Source organism: Tiliqua scincoides, chromosome 4, assembly GCF_035046505.1.
Source record: "Tiliqua scincoides isolate rTilSci1 chromosome 4, rTilSci1.hap2, whole genome shotgun sequence".
Lineage (NCBI taxonomy): Eukaryota > Metazoa > Chordata > Lepidosauria > Squamata > Scincidae > Tiliqua > Tiliqua scincoides.
The window spans coordinates 14,023,604-14,037,959 of NC_089824.1; the positions used below are offsets into that span (position 1 = coordinate 14,023,604).

The 14,356-nt window shown below is 43.9% G+C and overlaps 1 protein-coding gene across 1 annotated transcript; it reads right to left on the reverse strand.

The window, feature by feature from the left end:
- Positions 1 to 407: 407 nt before the first annotated feature.
- RNF139 (ring finger protein 139) lies at positions 408 to 12,753 on the reverse strand. The gene is made up of 2 exons (XM_066623249.1): positions 12,357 to 12,753; positions 408 to 2,483 (listed from the first exon to the last, which is right to left on the reverse strand). The coding sequence occupies exons 1-2, from the start codon at positions 12,538 to 12,540 to the stop codon at positions 679 to 681; spliced, it is 1,989 nt and encodes a 662-aa protein (XP_066479346.1). The 5' UTR covers positions 12,541 to 12,753; the 3' UTR covers positions 408 to 678.
- Positions 12,754 to 14,356: the final 1,603 nt, after the last annotated feature.

Sequence of the window (14,356 nt, forward strand, 5' to 3'; positions counted from 1 at the left end):
CAAGCATACCGAATAGTTATCTTCCTCTTGTGGAATTGAAAATAGTGAAGACCCTTTCACCATGTACCTTTCACAATGTACTTGATCATTTCACTTCTAGAAAGAATAGCTTCTACATTCTAACAAGTTCTTTTTCCAATTCACGCAGACACTAGCAAGAATGGTAACAGTTATGCAAACCTAAAACTTCATTGTAAGCTGTTGGGTTGGGAATGATGCCTTGATGGGATTTTTTTTTTAAACCACTGAGAAACATTTAACTCTTGTTCCATTTTTTCAACCACGGAAATATCAACTCACTTTTAAAATACCCTTAATACCATTGGCTTAAATCTACCAAAGTATGGGAGCTTTTTGACACAATTCACAACTACCTCTGTTGCCAATTAAAAAGTGTTTTGTTCAACTTTAAAAAAATGCCAAAACATTTTTATTTCATGTACAATAATGTACATAAACTTTAAGATGGTCACAAAAGAGACCAGCAGTAATTAAGAGGTATATTTACAGTAGCACATCACAGTAAATTGACAACCTATTCACAGATTCAACATTTTGAGATACTGTTCTTGTGCTTAAATACACACTGATGATGTGAAGCTTTTATTCCATTGCTGTACTTCACTAAGAACACACACGTGCAGTGTTCAGGACATGACATTTTAAAGCAGCACAGGTTCAATGTTCAGAGTGCTGTTCGGGCACTGTGACAGACTGAGCTGAGTTCTCGGTCTCCTCCTCACTATCAGTACTGTCACGATTTTCATTTAATTCATTTTCAGCATTAGCAGCCGGTTCTTCTTCTACAGGATTTTCATTGGGTTCATTTTCGTCAAGTGCAACAAAGCCATTGTTGTTTGAGACATTGCTGTCCTTTTCCTCAATATAAACTTTCTGATGGCACATTGGGCAAGTATCTTGAATATAGAGCCATTTTCGAAGGCAAAGTGCATGGAAATAATGATTGCATGGAGTAATACGAGCAGATGTAGTAAACTCATGGTAGCAGATTGCACACACATCATCTATTTCATTTAATCGCTCTCCTTTGATTTCAGGAAGCGAATTGATTTTCTTAACAGCTGTCCTGCGATTTATAAAGGTTTTCCAGCCATTCTTTGCTTGCAGATAGATGTTAAAATAGGCATGTAGACACATCATGCAAGCCCGGATCTTGCTTCCTGATTCAAATACCATGGTGTAAGCACCATTTCCAAACATTATTACTCCAAATATGAACTCAATAATATTGCCCGTTGATCGAACATAGTAGACGTAATCATCAAGCTTTTCCCATAGGACATTATAGTAGCCATCAACCATGAACAGTACATACACAGTGATAGAAACGATAACCTTCAGGCAGAGTTCTACACAGAATGCTGTAACAGCAAACAGCCATGTATTTAGTGCATAGTGGTGCCAAAGGATGTAACTGAGCAAAATTGGAAGAACAAAGAGGCAGGCTGAAACAAAAAGCACAGGGAAGTGCCTGCGAAATGAGGACACATGAGAGGCACTCAGAGACATTAGGACAGGATCTGTCATTCCGTGGATAAAATGCAGAACTGCAGTCAGCAAAAGGCACATATTTCGACTTAAGCGGACTAATCTCTCCTCCGGCTTCAGCCCGCTTAAACCAGTCTGCAAAGCCAAAATGAAAAATAAAACTGGTGCCACAAAACCAAGCCTCTTGTCGTCTTCATCAGTGGATCCAATAAAGGCCAAAATACCGAGCCCCAGATAGTGAGCTATAGAAGAAATTACAGCACTCATGCCTAATACAGTTAAAGTAGAATCACATCCACTGATGATAAGGCTGCAAAGTAATTCCCAAAATCTGTCCCAAGAAAACATGTAGAATTTCACATTTGGATCAGTTTCTGCCATCCTGACAACGTACGACAACACTAAAGCTTGGGCTGTCAATCTGGTTAGCCAAAAGACACGCAGTACATCTGGGAAACGAATCCTTTTCCATGTATCTTCCATCAACAGCTGTAATCCATAAATGCGATACATGTGCCTTATAAGAAGATAGACGTATCGTGCAGAGTAGTAGAACCTCCTCATTTTAGAAAGTAAAATGGCCAGAGTATATAATGTCAAAACTAAGCCTGAGGTTAAAACTAAAATCTGCCTCGTATATAAAGATAATTCAATGATCAAGCCTACAAGAGGAATCAATAAATCCAGTATAATCAATTGAGAGTATATAGACTGGATATTTAACAGTGCAACATAGCCAATTCCAAAGGCAAGCTGAAGGACAGAGAGTGCCATCCAGAGGGAAGGTCCTTTATGAGGAAGGAGGTGAACTCCAAAAGCTTCTGTATAATAGGCACTGTGGAAGTCTATGTGCAAAAAGGCATAATAGTTCACCAACACTGATGTTGTGGCTAACAGAAAAGCAGAGCTGATCATATAAAACTTGAAAAGTGCTCGTTGCGACAGAACCAGGACAATACTGGATACAAAGACACCTAAAAGAAAACAGAAATATTTGGGTAAGTTGCATGTACTATTTATAATTATTATTTTGTCACTTTTTGTCTCTAAAGTTGTTCATAAAGCTCAGGGGTTTGGCCTGCCATTTGCAAAATATTCAAAGTTGTGTCCACTTAGCCTGTTATTGTTGATTTATTTCACAGACTCCAATTCGCTAAAATATGTCAAGCTTTCTGTTGAGATAATTACTGAGAGAATTTTCTACCCCTCTCCTCCCAAAAAATTTAAACTGAATGGTACAAAGTATAAAACACTGCTACTATCTGCTGTTGACTCATCAACTAAAAATGAAAGCAAAATAATGACAGTGCATTATCTTGGCCGATTACAAAAGGCCTGTGATTCAGCAATAGAAATTTAAAACTGCTGGAAATTCTGAAGTCACTTTTTTCTCTCCCTCTTTCTTTTTAAACACTTTGGGGAAAATTGACATATATGCAAGTTTTTTATTTTACTGATTTAAAATAAAGGCAGCCATGTGGGTGGGCCAATTCAACTGGTACATACAATAAAATAGCTGAAGAGAAACAATACTTTTTTGTTAGGTTTTAACAATACAGCATAATGCAGAGATGGGAACTTGACTCAGGTAATTCAAGTCCAAGTCGCAAAAACACTTTTTTTTTTGCTGACTTGTGTACACTTGAGTCAGATGTGTCAATGACTCCGGTACTAACTTGAGCCTGAGGCCACTGACTTGGAAATGAGTCCCCACGTGTGCAGACTAGAGTCTGGGTGTGCTTGCTTGCTTTTTTTTCAGTGTGTGAAAGACCTTGCGGGGCCATCATTCAGACCGGGTAAGCAGCTGGGATGTTCCAACCAGGAGGCAGGGAAGGGTTAATGTTTTGGTTTTGCAGGAGGGGGGAGCAGGCTATCTTGTCTATCTCTGAAGGAACTTATTATCATTGGACAAAAACTTTTTCCCTGGATGAGCAAGGAGAGAAGGTGGGGTGGGGGGAGGCAGTTCCTAGCCATTGAAGAGAAACTCATGGCTCTAGCAGGCTCATTGAATGACCAGCCACAATGGGACTACTTCTGAGTAGAACTACAAAGGACTGGGTTGTACTGGTAAGCCTCCCTGCTGCTACACACAACCCTCCTTCCTCTTGCCACTTCTGTCCCCACTCACACAGTCCGTCCCACCCCCTCCTGCCTTGCTGAGCTCAAGCACATCCCAGAACAGGGGGAGGGGTCACGGCAGGGGAGGTGCTGCCTTCATTTGAAGAACAGCAGAGCTTTTGTTTACAGATGGGATGGGGACATCAGGGGAGTGTCTAATGAAAACTTACATGCACACCCCCCACCAGGACTCATTTTTTTCAGTGGAGCCGTGCCCGGCACATATATCAAAAGGACTCCCGACTCGAGTCAAATAGAGTCCCAAAAATGCTCTGGACTAGTTCTGATGGCTGCCCATTAAGACTCAAGAACAAGTTGAGTCAAAGGGGGGTGGGAACTCAGGACTTGACTTGAGTGTATCCACAGATCTGTGGTGTAATGTTCTTTTCAATAGTACAGAATTGTGTGCATAAGATTTATTACACATTGGATCAGCAACAAATAGGAATTGTTAGGAATTATCTCTATCAAGGCATTATGCAAAAGGCAAAACATGAACATGCCTTTCAATTTAAAAATAGAATTTTAAAATACCCTTAGCAAAAAAGTCAGCCCAAACATAATACGATGGTGCAGGTGCAGCCTATTTATCCACATATTTTTTATCTGTCTCAACGAGAATGGGGTGGGGGTACTGAAAGACACACACACCTTTGCCCTGCGCTGGCGTCTCGCTCCATATCCAGGCAGCCCAAAACACTGCAAAAAGGCTCTGCCTCACCCAGGCAGGGAAATAGCCCTGGAAGAGGTTCCCCTTGCAAGGAACAGTAACATTCCTGGAGCTCCTGCGCCTGCAAAGAGGCTGAGGAGGGAAAGGGGGAGCGGAAAACCTCTGTAGCCAGAACACGTGCGGCAAGATGGAGCTCGCTCTCCGCATGAATTAAGTGTCCATTAATAAATCTTATTGTGGAAACAAGACCAACGTTTTAGAGTCAAAAAATAGTCATGGCAGCAAATAACCTGGTTCCATAACAACTGGATGTGTTTTTGAAGTATATAAATTATTATAGGATTTCAGATACTGGCTACTGAAATGTTTTCCTGCCACCTGTCTTAGAAAGAAACAGACTTAATGACCCTCTGGTGAAGGTAAAGCAACAGACTCAGGGTCAGGCTAGACCAGGGATGGTGAACCTACATACGTGTATCAAATGTGACATGCCATGACATTTTGGGTGACACGTCAATGTTCACCAACACCCGACAACAACTGAGTTTGTTTACTTGTATTTTATTTTTGTAATTATTTGACGTTCCTTTATACAATTCATAGCACCACAAATGATTGGACTGTATTTTAAAAAAATAAATAAGTAAACAATTTTCTCTTTTTGTTGGGGGAAGGATGACATGATAGAGTTCAAATTACACTTTTTTTCTTTTCTCCTCTAATACATAATGTTGTATTGACACTTTGATGTACAATGTATTCAGTGTATTATGTGTATCACAATAAAAACAAAAAAAAAGTTAGGCATTTTCCAAATTGTTGACATGCTGAGCCCAAAAGGTTTGCTATCACAGGAGCAGTGATTTTTAACCTTCGTCATCTCATGGCACACTGACAAGGCTTGAAAATGCTCAAGGCATACCATCAATCTGACAACTGACAAGGTATGCTACGCTGCCAGTGGGGAACTCACATCCCCCAATGGCCCTTCTAATAAATGATCCTCTTCCAATTTCCGGCAGCACACCTGTGGACCATTGGTTGAAAAGGGCTGCACTAAACTATACTTTACACTAAATGCATAGTGGTAGGGGGAGGGAACAGAGTAGAACACTAGAAGGGGACTGGGGGCCTTTAGGATTTATGCCCTATCACAGTTCAATCCTAATTTTGTCCCCTCACCCAGTGCTATATTAAATAGAAAAAAGATGTTTTGGCTGAGAACTTTCTTCTTCTTCCCCTATTTAACATAGCATGGGCAAGGGGACACAATCAGGATTGGAACTGCAGCAGGGCATATGTCTTAAAGTACCCCAACTTCCCTCAGATAGTTCCACTCTGTTCCCCCCCCCCCCCCAAGCTGTATGAAAAAGAACACTCACACACAAACACTGGGCAATGTTGTGAGTTTAGTGTAGTATCTAGTTTGACCCATAAGGACCCTCTGGTGCATTTGAGGCAATGACTAAAAGGCGCTCAAGTGGAGTAGTAGTGAGTGTCCCCTCTTCTGGCTTAAAATAACTTGTTTATAACACTGACCTTTCAATTACACTAGCTACTGAGAATAGAGGCAAACCTATACTGGCTCAAGAAAGAGAAGGTGAGAAGTGACTCCTACAACAATTTTTGGAATGTACAAATTTGGACTGAGAGAAAAAATACCAGGTAAAAAAACCCAGTTCCTAGGACATAAGGAAAGCCATGTGTTTATCCTGAAACAGCTTTACTGAAGGAAAACTAGCCAGGATATACAAAGGGATTCTAACGACCCAATCCTATCCAACATTCCAGCACCAGTGCAGCTGCAATGCAGCCTTGAGGTAAGGAAACAAATGTTCCCATGCCTTGAGGAGGCCTCTGTGACTGCCTCCCCACTACAGGATGCAGTACACACCCCATTGGCATGGCCGCCAATGGAAAGTTGGAAAATTGGATAGGATTGGGTCCTAAGTCTGTAACAGCTGATATATATTTTAGTACTGAGGCAGAAGGATACCAAAGAGAATTGAAAAATAAAGCAAAAGAGGTTATGCATGCCTGACTTTCTGATTGGGAGGGCAACTAATGCTGACTCCTAAAAAGAAATCTCTCAGTAAAAAATTAAAGTCATTAAAGGGAGGGGAGACACAACCTTTTAGATTTCAATCATCAGCATGATTGTACAATGAGTTATATATCATAAAAGCTTAATCCTTTTGTGAAAGATGCTTCATTTGCACAAGGGAGGATGTTGAAGGGGGGGTGGCCTGCGGAGCAAAACGGAGCTCAGTAGAAATTGCCCTTGCACAAATGGGAGCTTCTCCCACAGAAGTAAGAAGCTCTTACTATACCATCCAGTGTACTATATTTTCTAGTCCAGTGTTTTTCAACCTGTGGATCATGAGGCCACATTTGGGGGGGGGGGTTGCGAAGGTTTTGAAAGGTTGCCACCAAGGAAGGCTTGGATCTAATCCAATAATGGTGCTCCCTTAACAAAACTGAGTTTTTGATATAATCCTGCAGTCTCTTCTTGTTGTCTTGCCCTGCAGCTCCTAAGGCTGACCCTGCTCACGCTGCTACCTCACCGGGTTGTTGTGAAGATACAAGAGATAGTGGGAAATGGGGCAGGTGGCAACAGGGGTGGGCAGATTGAGTCCTGAGAGAGGGCGGGATCAGAGGTATATCCCCAGCCTCATTATCTATTTATTTGGGTCATGGCACGAAAAAGGTTGAAGACCACTGTTGTAGTCTAACTTTAAAGTCAACAGTTATGCTGCTAGTTCTGAGAGATTAACTGCAAAATGTTAAGTCTACTTTTCAGAAAGTTGCTTTTTCTAACTACAGTGACCATGCAGCAGGTAACAAACTCCCTTGGCTAATCAAATTTTAGTAAATCGGAAGTCAGTGTACACCATTCAAGGCACATCCAAAAAGTTGTAAAGAACTGGGTATGATAGAAATTATAATTGGAGATACAAATTGGTAATAAAATATTATCTGCCCCATACAATTACAGAACTTATTCTTGACTGAATTAATTTAACTAAATAGTAAAAAAAATACTTTTCTAAAAACCAAACTCTTTACCATGATGCCTCCAAAACTGTAGAGATCAGTTTCAGTTTGATTTCAGAGTATCTCCAGTAATTTTGGCAATTTTCCCCATAGTTGTAATATCCCACACTCCGAAATATTTTAGGATCCTTCCAAAGTCTTGCCAAATAAATGTTAGTTAGGACTAAAAAATACTGATTAAAATTGCCTCCTCCAAAATATTACCAAATTATGTCGCAGAGTTAAGATTTCAGAAATATCAGAAAGATATAACGTCATAACAATATTCCTTCAGACGGTTTCTGCTCAATCAGAACACACACATACCAACAGTCCTTCAAATAGACGATTTGATTTGTGGCAAACTTCAGTCATTTAAGCCTGAAAGGACCAAGAAACCAGAACTTGAAATCAGATACCAGCAACACATTTCTAGGCATCCAGCACCTGCAGATAACCAAACCTGACTCATGGTTACAGAACATCCTGGTCATTCCTAGAACAAACACATCCAAGTATTCCAAATTAGTTCAACACCACCTTTTATAACTCATTACAAACACTCAACAATGTATGACTCTCTCACACATCCAAAGCCAGGGCATTCTTAGTACATTATGATATGTTGCTTTTCCCAAGCTGATATTTAGAAAAGTCACAGCACTGAGCTTCCCAGGCCGTGGACTCAATAAAGAAAAAGGCAGTAATGATGGAGTCCCACAGAAATCAATGGAACAAGTTTGTCACAGTTTATTCTAGTTTGCTCATTTCAATGGCACTTTCAACACAATCATATTATTGTTTACTTAGAAATGATTCCCATTCTGTTCATTGGGATTTACTCCCATGAAAGTGTGCATAACATTGCAGTTTTAAGTACAGTAAATATTCTCTAGATTGAAGCCCTTGAGCAAAGGCACTGGTCCAAACACAGCAATAGTTTTCTGTAATTCAAAGTAAAGACATCCAACTTAAAAAAAAATTGATCAATTATATTGTTTTGCTTCAAGTCAATAAAATGCTCAGATCAAAAACTACTATGAGACACTCTATACTGCATCTGATCAAACATCAATCTTTTGATAATGCAGACCACATTCCAATGTAAATGTATTTTATGGAACAACTTCTTATATCTTTATATAAGCTTTATAATACTCATTACACTTGCTCTTTAAACCAGAATGTAAAGAACAAAACCACCAACACTAGTTACATCTGTTTTCCTTCTCCACGTTGATGGAGATTAATACTGTCATGCTAAAGGTGACTTACGCAAGTCAGAGGTAAGAAATGAATACAGCCAACATTTTCACAGGTTTGCCCAACTGCAACACACTCTAAATGCATTCACCAGACTCAAATAAAAGGGTTTTTCCACATGGACTTGCATCATTCACAAAACCATTCAAGAAAGTAAAGTTTAAATTCAGTTCTCAAGTGGCTCTAGTCATTTAATCCTATTATTGTACTCTTAACTGAGATCATCCACTTATAGGCTTGCCGAATCTAATTTACACAGAGTTAATTGAAAAGCACTTTCCATTCTCATGCATCTTCACAATAGAATGAAAGAGGCATGTCTTGATGAAAACCATCTTACTACTACTACTACTACTACTACCACCACCACATCACAGAAGCAGTAGACCTGTCAGAAGAACTCAAGTATAGTACTTAAAAGCCTCATTCTGAAAAACAGTCCCACCTTCTTTAGAAGATATAGCCTCTTTGGTTTAAGGGACCACTAAGCATTACTGTCCCTGTCCACCTGTTACTTTAAAGTACCTCATTGCTCAGTGTATTTATTTTCCTGGCTGCATGTCAACATTGACACAAATATAAGGCTCTGAGCAATGATCTAATGTTGACCAGTCAACAACACTATTCAGGCACACTTTACTCTCCAGAATATTCTTAGAAGGGAGGAGCAAAAAAGGATTGGATAAAGTCACATATATGTAACACTTGATGGTCAGTTGTTGGGGCCAAAAGACAGATCATACATGTGCCTTTTTTGTGTGGCCATGCACTGAAACCTGATGCCTAAAACCAGGGAAACTAGGCTGTGAGCTTCATTACATTATGTATACCAAATTACACAGGGGGCTGTGGCAGGTTGCACTTATGCAGACCCAGGCCTTGTAATATGTTTCCTTATCCACACATACTTTTTTGTCTTATGAACTCTCAGAAATTATATTTCATTAGATCTGGAAAATCCCAAGAACAATTTGGACCATTGAGGGAACATTCACTATGTAATTTTAACAACACCCTCAGGAAAGGCCCATTTTCTCCATTACCATTTAAAGAAAATTTATTCAGTTAGAAAAGACAGAGAAGATTAAATAATGAGGAAGATGAATACAGAGATTTCAGTTAAAGTCTGCCAACAGAGCATAGCTTTTTAGAATTAAAAGACTATCTGTACTAGTTTTGTGGACAAACAAGTCCACAAAAGTTAACAGTAAGAAAACTTTTACAAAATTAATATTTACACACACTTATGGTAATCAATTATGGTATATCAACAACTTGCAAGACAGGAAACAATCCTTTTTCTACTAAGGCTTTCACGGCCAGTATTCGTGACATTGAAATGAACAGTATTTAGGCTAATAAGCTACAGTTGAATTTTTAAAATCTTTTTTCTATTTATAAAAACATGTTTGCCTGGTCACTTGCATGAGATTCTTAATCCCCACAGGAAACAAGATGAATGGCTACTTTGCTGCAAGGATGTGACTGGCTGTGGCTTCCCAACAGACGTATATGCTACAATCTAGACCAGTGATTTTTAACCTTTTTCATCTCACGGCACACTGATAAGGCACTAAAATTGTTAAGGCACACAATCTTTTTTTTATAGTTGACAAAGCACACCGCACTGACAGCAGGGGCTCACATCCCCCAGTGACCCTACTAACACATGATCCTCCCCCCAAACTCCAGCGATGCACCTACAGACCACCCACAGCACACCAGTGTGCCACAGCACAGTGGCTGAAAATGGCTGATCTAGACACATGTATAATTGCCACACATTACCTGAATGCAGTTTAAATGTTATTTTCTACACAGAAAATTGCCATCCATTTAGGAAACTGGTTATGTCTGAAACAGCTCTATGGTGACTATCAGCAGCAGACCCCCACAGTCATTATGCTGAAAACAGAAGATACTGAAATGCCAAAGTTACAGATAGGAGAATTTAAAGAATGGTAAACTTTGCAATAGACAAGACCATATAAGGTCACTTGAAGCTTAATCAAATAACCATGTGAAGGTTATTGAATATCCAAATGTTTAGGCTAACATGTGCCTTAATGCTTCCAAAACTAGGGGCTCCACAATTGTAAGGAGTGTTGGAATTTCATCATTCTAGTTTTTAAGTTTCACTTTATCATAATTGACCATATAGAACAATTGCTTCTGACAGCTTTAGAGAAGAGCAGTCTAAAGTCCAAGGAAAACAGGGAGATTGAATCAGGCCTCAGTACTAAGTTCACATCTCTTTGTGTTTTAGCAAACAAGTGGCTAAGGAAGTAGGAGATCAGGGAAAGCCAAGTAGGCATCTCTCACTGGAAACAGAGAAAGCCTGGCTAGGAGGGAAATGACTATGAATTACAGTACATAACTGATTTCTTACACAGTAACTACAGCAACAAAGCTCTTATGATGAGGGGCAGTATGAAAATTATCTAAATAGAAACATCAGACATACCCTATGCACGTCTATTCAGAATCAAGCAACTGAGATTGTACACTACTCTGACAGCTTTAACACACCCTTTTGTGCCTGTACTCAACTGGCACAAGAGTTCCTCCTTGCAATTTCAACACATACTTATGGGGCAACTGGGGATTGAGAAAGATCCTGATTTAGAAAGAGGAGGATCTGCCACTGTCCTATAAGCTTGATAGGGAGAAAAGACAGCCAGGAAACTCTTTCTATCTCACCCACCCAGTTGGAAAAGTGAAAGATAGAAAACTTATCATGGGGGAAGGGGAGGAGGAGGAAATGGTGGAAAACCTGTTATCAAAAATGGAGAGGAAGGGTATGTGGCAATAGATATTCCACTCAAAGGAGTAGAGGGCAGACACTGCAGGAAGGGGGTGGGAGATGCCTCTTCCTTTTTCTCCTGGTTCGGTATCCCACAGAGAGAAGAGGGGGGCTGATACACACCATTTGTTAAAGGAGGGGGAGGGTCTCCTGGGGGGAATGGGGGCTAAGGGGATCTTAGGGGTTGGGAGTTAAACGGATCCTCTCTGGGAGGATGGGGTCAAGGGAAATGGGTGTCAGGGCCTCCTCTCAAGGGGGAATGGGGTTCAAGGGAAACCACGAGAGGAGGTGTTATGGGGATCCGCTGGGGGGAGGGAGGTCAAGGAAATTCTCAGGAGGGGGGTTCTCTTGGGGGGATGGGGTCAGGGGCTTCAGTTGGGGGGGTTTTCTGGGAGGAACGGAAATCAGGCTGGGGTGAGGGGATCAGAAAGTCCCCTGGAGAGAGGGGGTCCTCTGGGGAATGGGGGTCAGGGGGTCCTCTGGGGGAGGGGTTCACTGGAAAGGGAATGGGGTCAAGGGGTGGGGGAGGGGTCCACTGGGGAGGGAACAGGGGTCAGGGGGTCCTCTGGGGGAGAGGGTCCCCTGGGGAGGGAATGGGGGTCAGGGGGCTCTCTGGGGAGGGAATGGGGGTCAGGAGGTGGGGTCCTCTGGGGAAGGAATGGGCGTCGGGGTGGGGGAGGGGTCCTCTGGAGTCAGGGGGTCCTCAGGGGGAGGGATCCTCTGGGGAGGGAACAGGGATCAGCGGGTCCTCTGGGGGAGGGGATCCCCTGGGGATGGAACGGGGGTCAGCGGGTCCTCTGGGGAGAGAATGGAGTCAGTTGGTCCTCTGGGGAAGAAATGGGGGTCGGGGGAGGGAACAGGGGTCAGGGGGTCCCCTGGGGAGGGAATGGCGGTCTGGGGTGGGGGAGGAGTTCCCTGGGGGAACGAGGCCAGGGGGTCTTCGGGGGAGGGGCGTCTCACCCAGCAGCCGCAGCAGCCCCCCCAGGAGGCCGGCCCAGAGGGAGTCCCCGGGGAAGGCGGCGGCCGAGTTGAAGATGGCGTCGATGAGGAAGAGGCACGGCACCCGCAGCGCCACCTCCGCGGCGGCCCGGAGCCGCGGGCCGAGTCGCAGGGGCGGCGGCCGAGGGGGGCCCGGGGCCGCCATCCCCGAGACCCCGACGCCTCCTGTCCGTCTCTGGGCGCGGGGCGGGGGGCGGCGGAGAAACGGGCGGCGGGGGGGCGCGGGCGGGGGGGGCGACTACCGCCCGGCGCGCGCTCCGGAGTCCTGCCGGGGCCTGGGGGAGCGCAGCCGCGGAGCCTCCGGCTGCAGGGCGAGAGCCGCCATCGCGCTGCCTCCTTCCTCCTCGCGCGCGCAGGCTCCCTCCTGCAGCTGCCGCGCGGGGCAGGGCGGGGCGGCGCGCGCCGTCACAATGCTCGGCTCCGCCTCCGTCCCTCAGGAGAAGGGCGTGCGCGCCCCCGAACCCCCCTCAGAGCGCGCACACGCGCGAGCCCAGCGACTGCGCGAGCTCAACCACTGCGGCCTCTCGCGCTCTCCCCTGAGGCGAGTCCTGCGGGCCACAGGCTGAGCGGCGCCCCTCCCGGCATGCCTTGCGCGGCACGCTGAGCGGCCGCCCTGGCGCCTCACACTGGGCTGAGGCGGCCCCACGAGCTGTTCACCCTCCGACATAGTTGGTCTGTCCCAGCCCCTCATGGACAAGACTGGCCGCTTTCCCCTCAGCCCCTCTGAGAACACAGGGCTTCTTTTTGGTCACTCTCCGCGTCATGACGTAGCCTACAGCCCCCAGCAGGCGCCCTGCCCTCCCTATGACGCCCCTGGACTAACACCTGAACCAGCGGGCAGCCACTCAGGTTGAGTGTTGGGAGGCTCGGGACAGACAAAAGGAATGTGATTGGTCTGTGGAACTCCCTGCCACAGGATGTGGCGATGTTGCTTTCCGTTGCACACAACACCAGGACCAGGAGAAATCTGCTAAACTGAGAGTTGTGAGAATGAGGACAGACAAAAGGAAATATTTATTCAGCCAGCGTGTAATTGGCCAGTGGAACTCCCTCCCACAGAATGTGGTGTTGATAGAGTAGATAGAGGGATGTTGTTTCCCCTCTCACACAATACCAGAACCAGGGGAAATCCACTCAAATTGAGTGTCAGGAGAGTCAGGACTGACAAAAGGAAATATTTCTTCACCCAGCGTGTAATAGGTCTGTGGGACTCCTTGCCACAAGATGTGGTCATGGTGTCTGGCCTTGTGATGGAAAGGGTGGCTGGAGGGGTTTACTTTGCCCTCTTGCACAACACCAGAACCAGGGAACAGCCACTCAAGTTGAACATTGGAAGAGTTAGGATAGACAAAAGGAAATATTTCTTAACCCAGCATGTTGTTGGTCTGTGGAACTCCCTTCCATAGGATGTGGTGATGGCATCTGGGCTACATACCTTGTGAGTTAAGATGCACTTTTTACTGTACAGGACAGGGCTAAAGCATTCCCTATTACAAGAAGGCTCATTCCCCAAGTATGCTTTGTCTTTGCATTTAAACACTGTTCTCTGGGTTGACTGGGGGGGGGGGTTCAGTCCTGTTCTGAACGCTCTCCCTTCCTTGTCCAGAGGACTTCTGCTTTAGCCAGGTAGGCAAGAAGAAAGAGGCAGCAGTGCATCCCAAAAAAGACAGGGGACATGAAAATTAGGGCACCACCTCAAGGTGTCTCTTAAACTAGAAATGGTGGTGGGTGCATAGTGTATTTCGAGCAGGAGGTGCACTTGGGCTGTTCTTCCCTGAATATAACACAAGGTGTCTAGTGGTTCCCAAACTTTTAGTACCAGTACCCAGTTTTTAAAGCAATACCCTATTGGGACCCACTTAGGTTTACCAGACTTAAAAAAAAAATCTAGAAAGAAATAATATTTTAATTAATAATTATTTAATTTATTTATTTATAAGTAATAATAACCAGAAAAAAGA

Excerpts from the sequence above, each read along its gene's own strand:
- RNF139 (XM_066623249.1), bottom strand. The coding sequence starts at position 12,540 with ATGGCGGCCCCGGGCCCCCCTCGGCCGCCGCCCCTGCGACTCGGCCCG. Across the intron at positions 2,484-12,356 it reads GGGGCTGCTGCGGCTGCTGG|GTGTCTTTGTATCCAGTATT; the intron begins GTGAGACGCCCC and ends GTTTTCTTTTAG.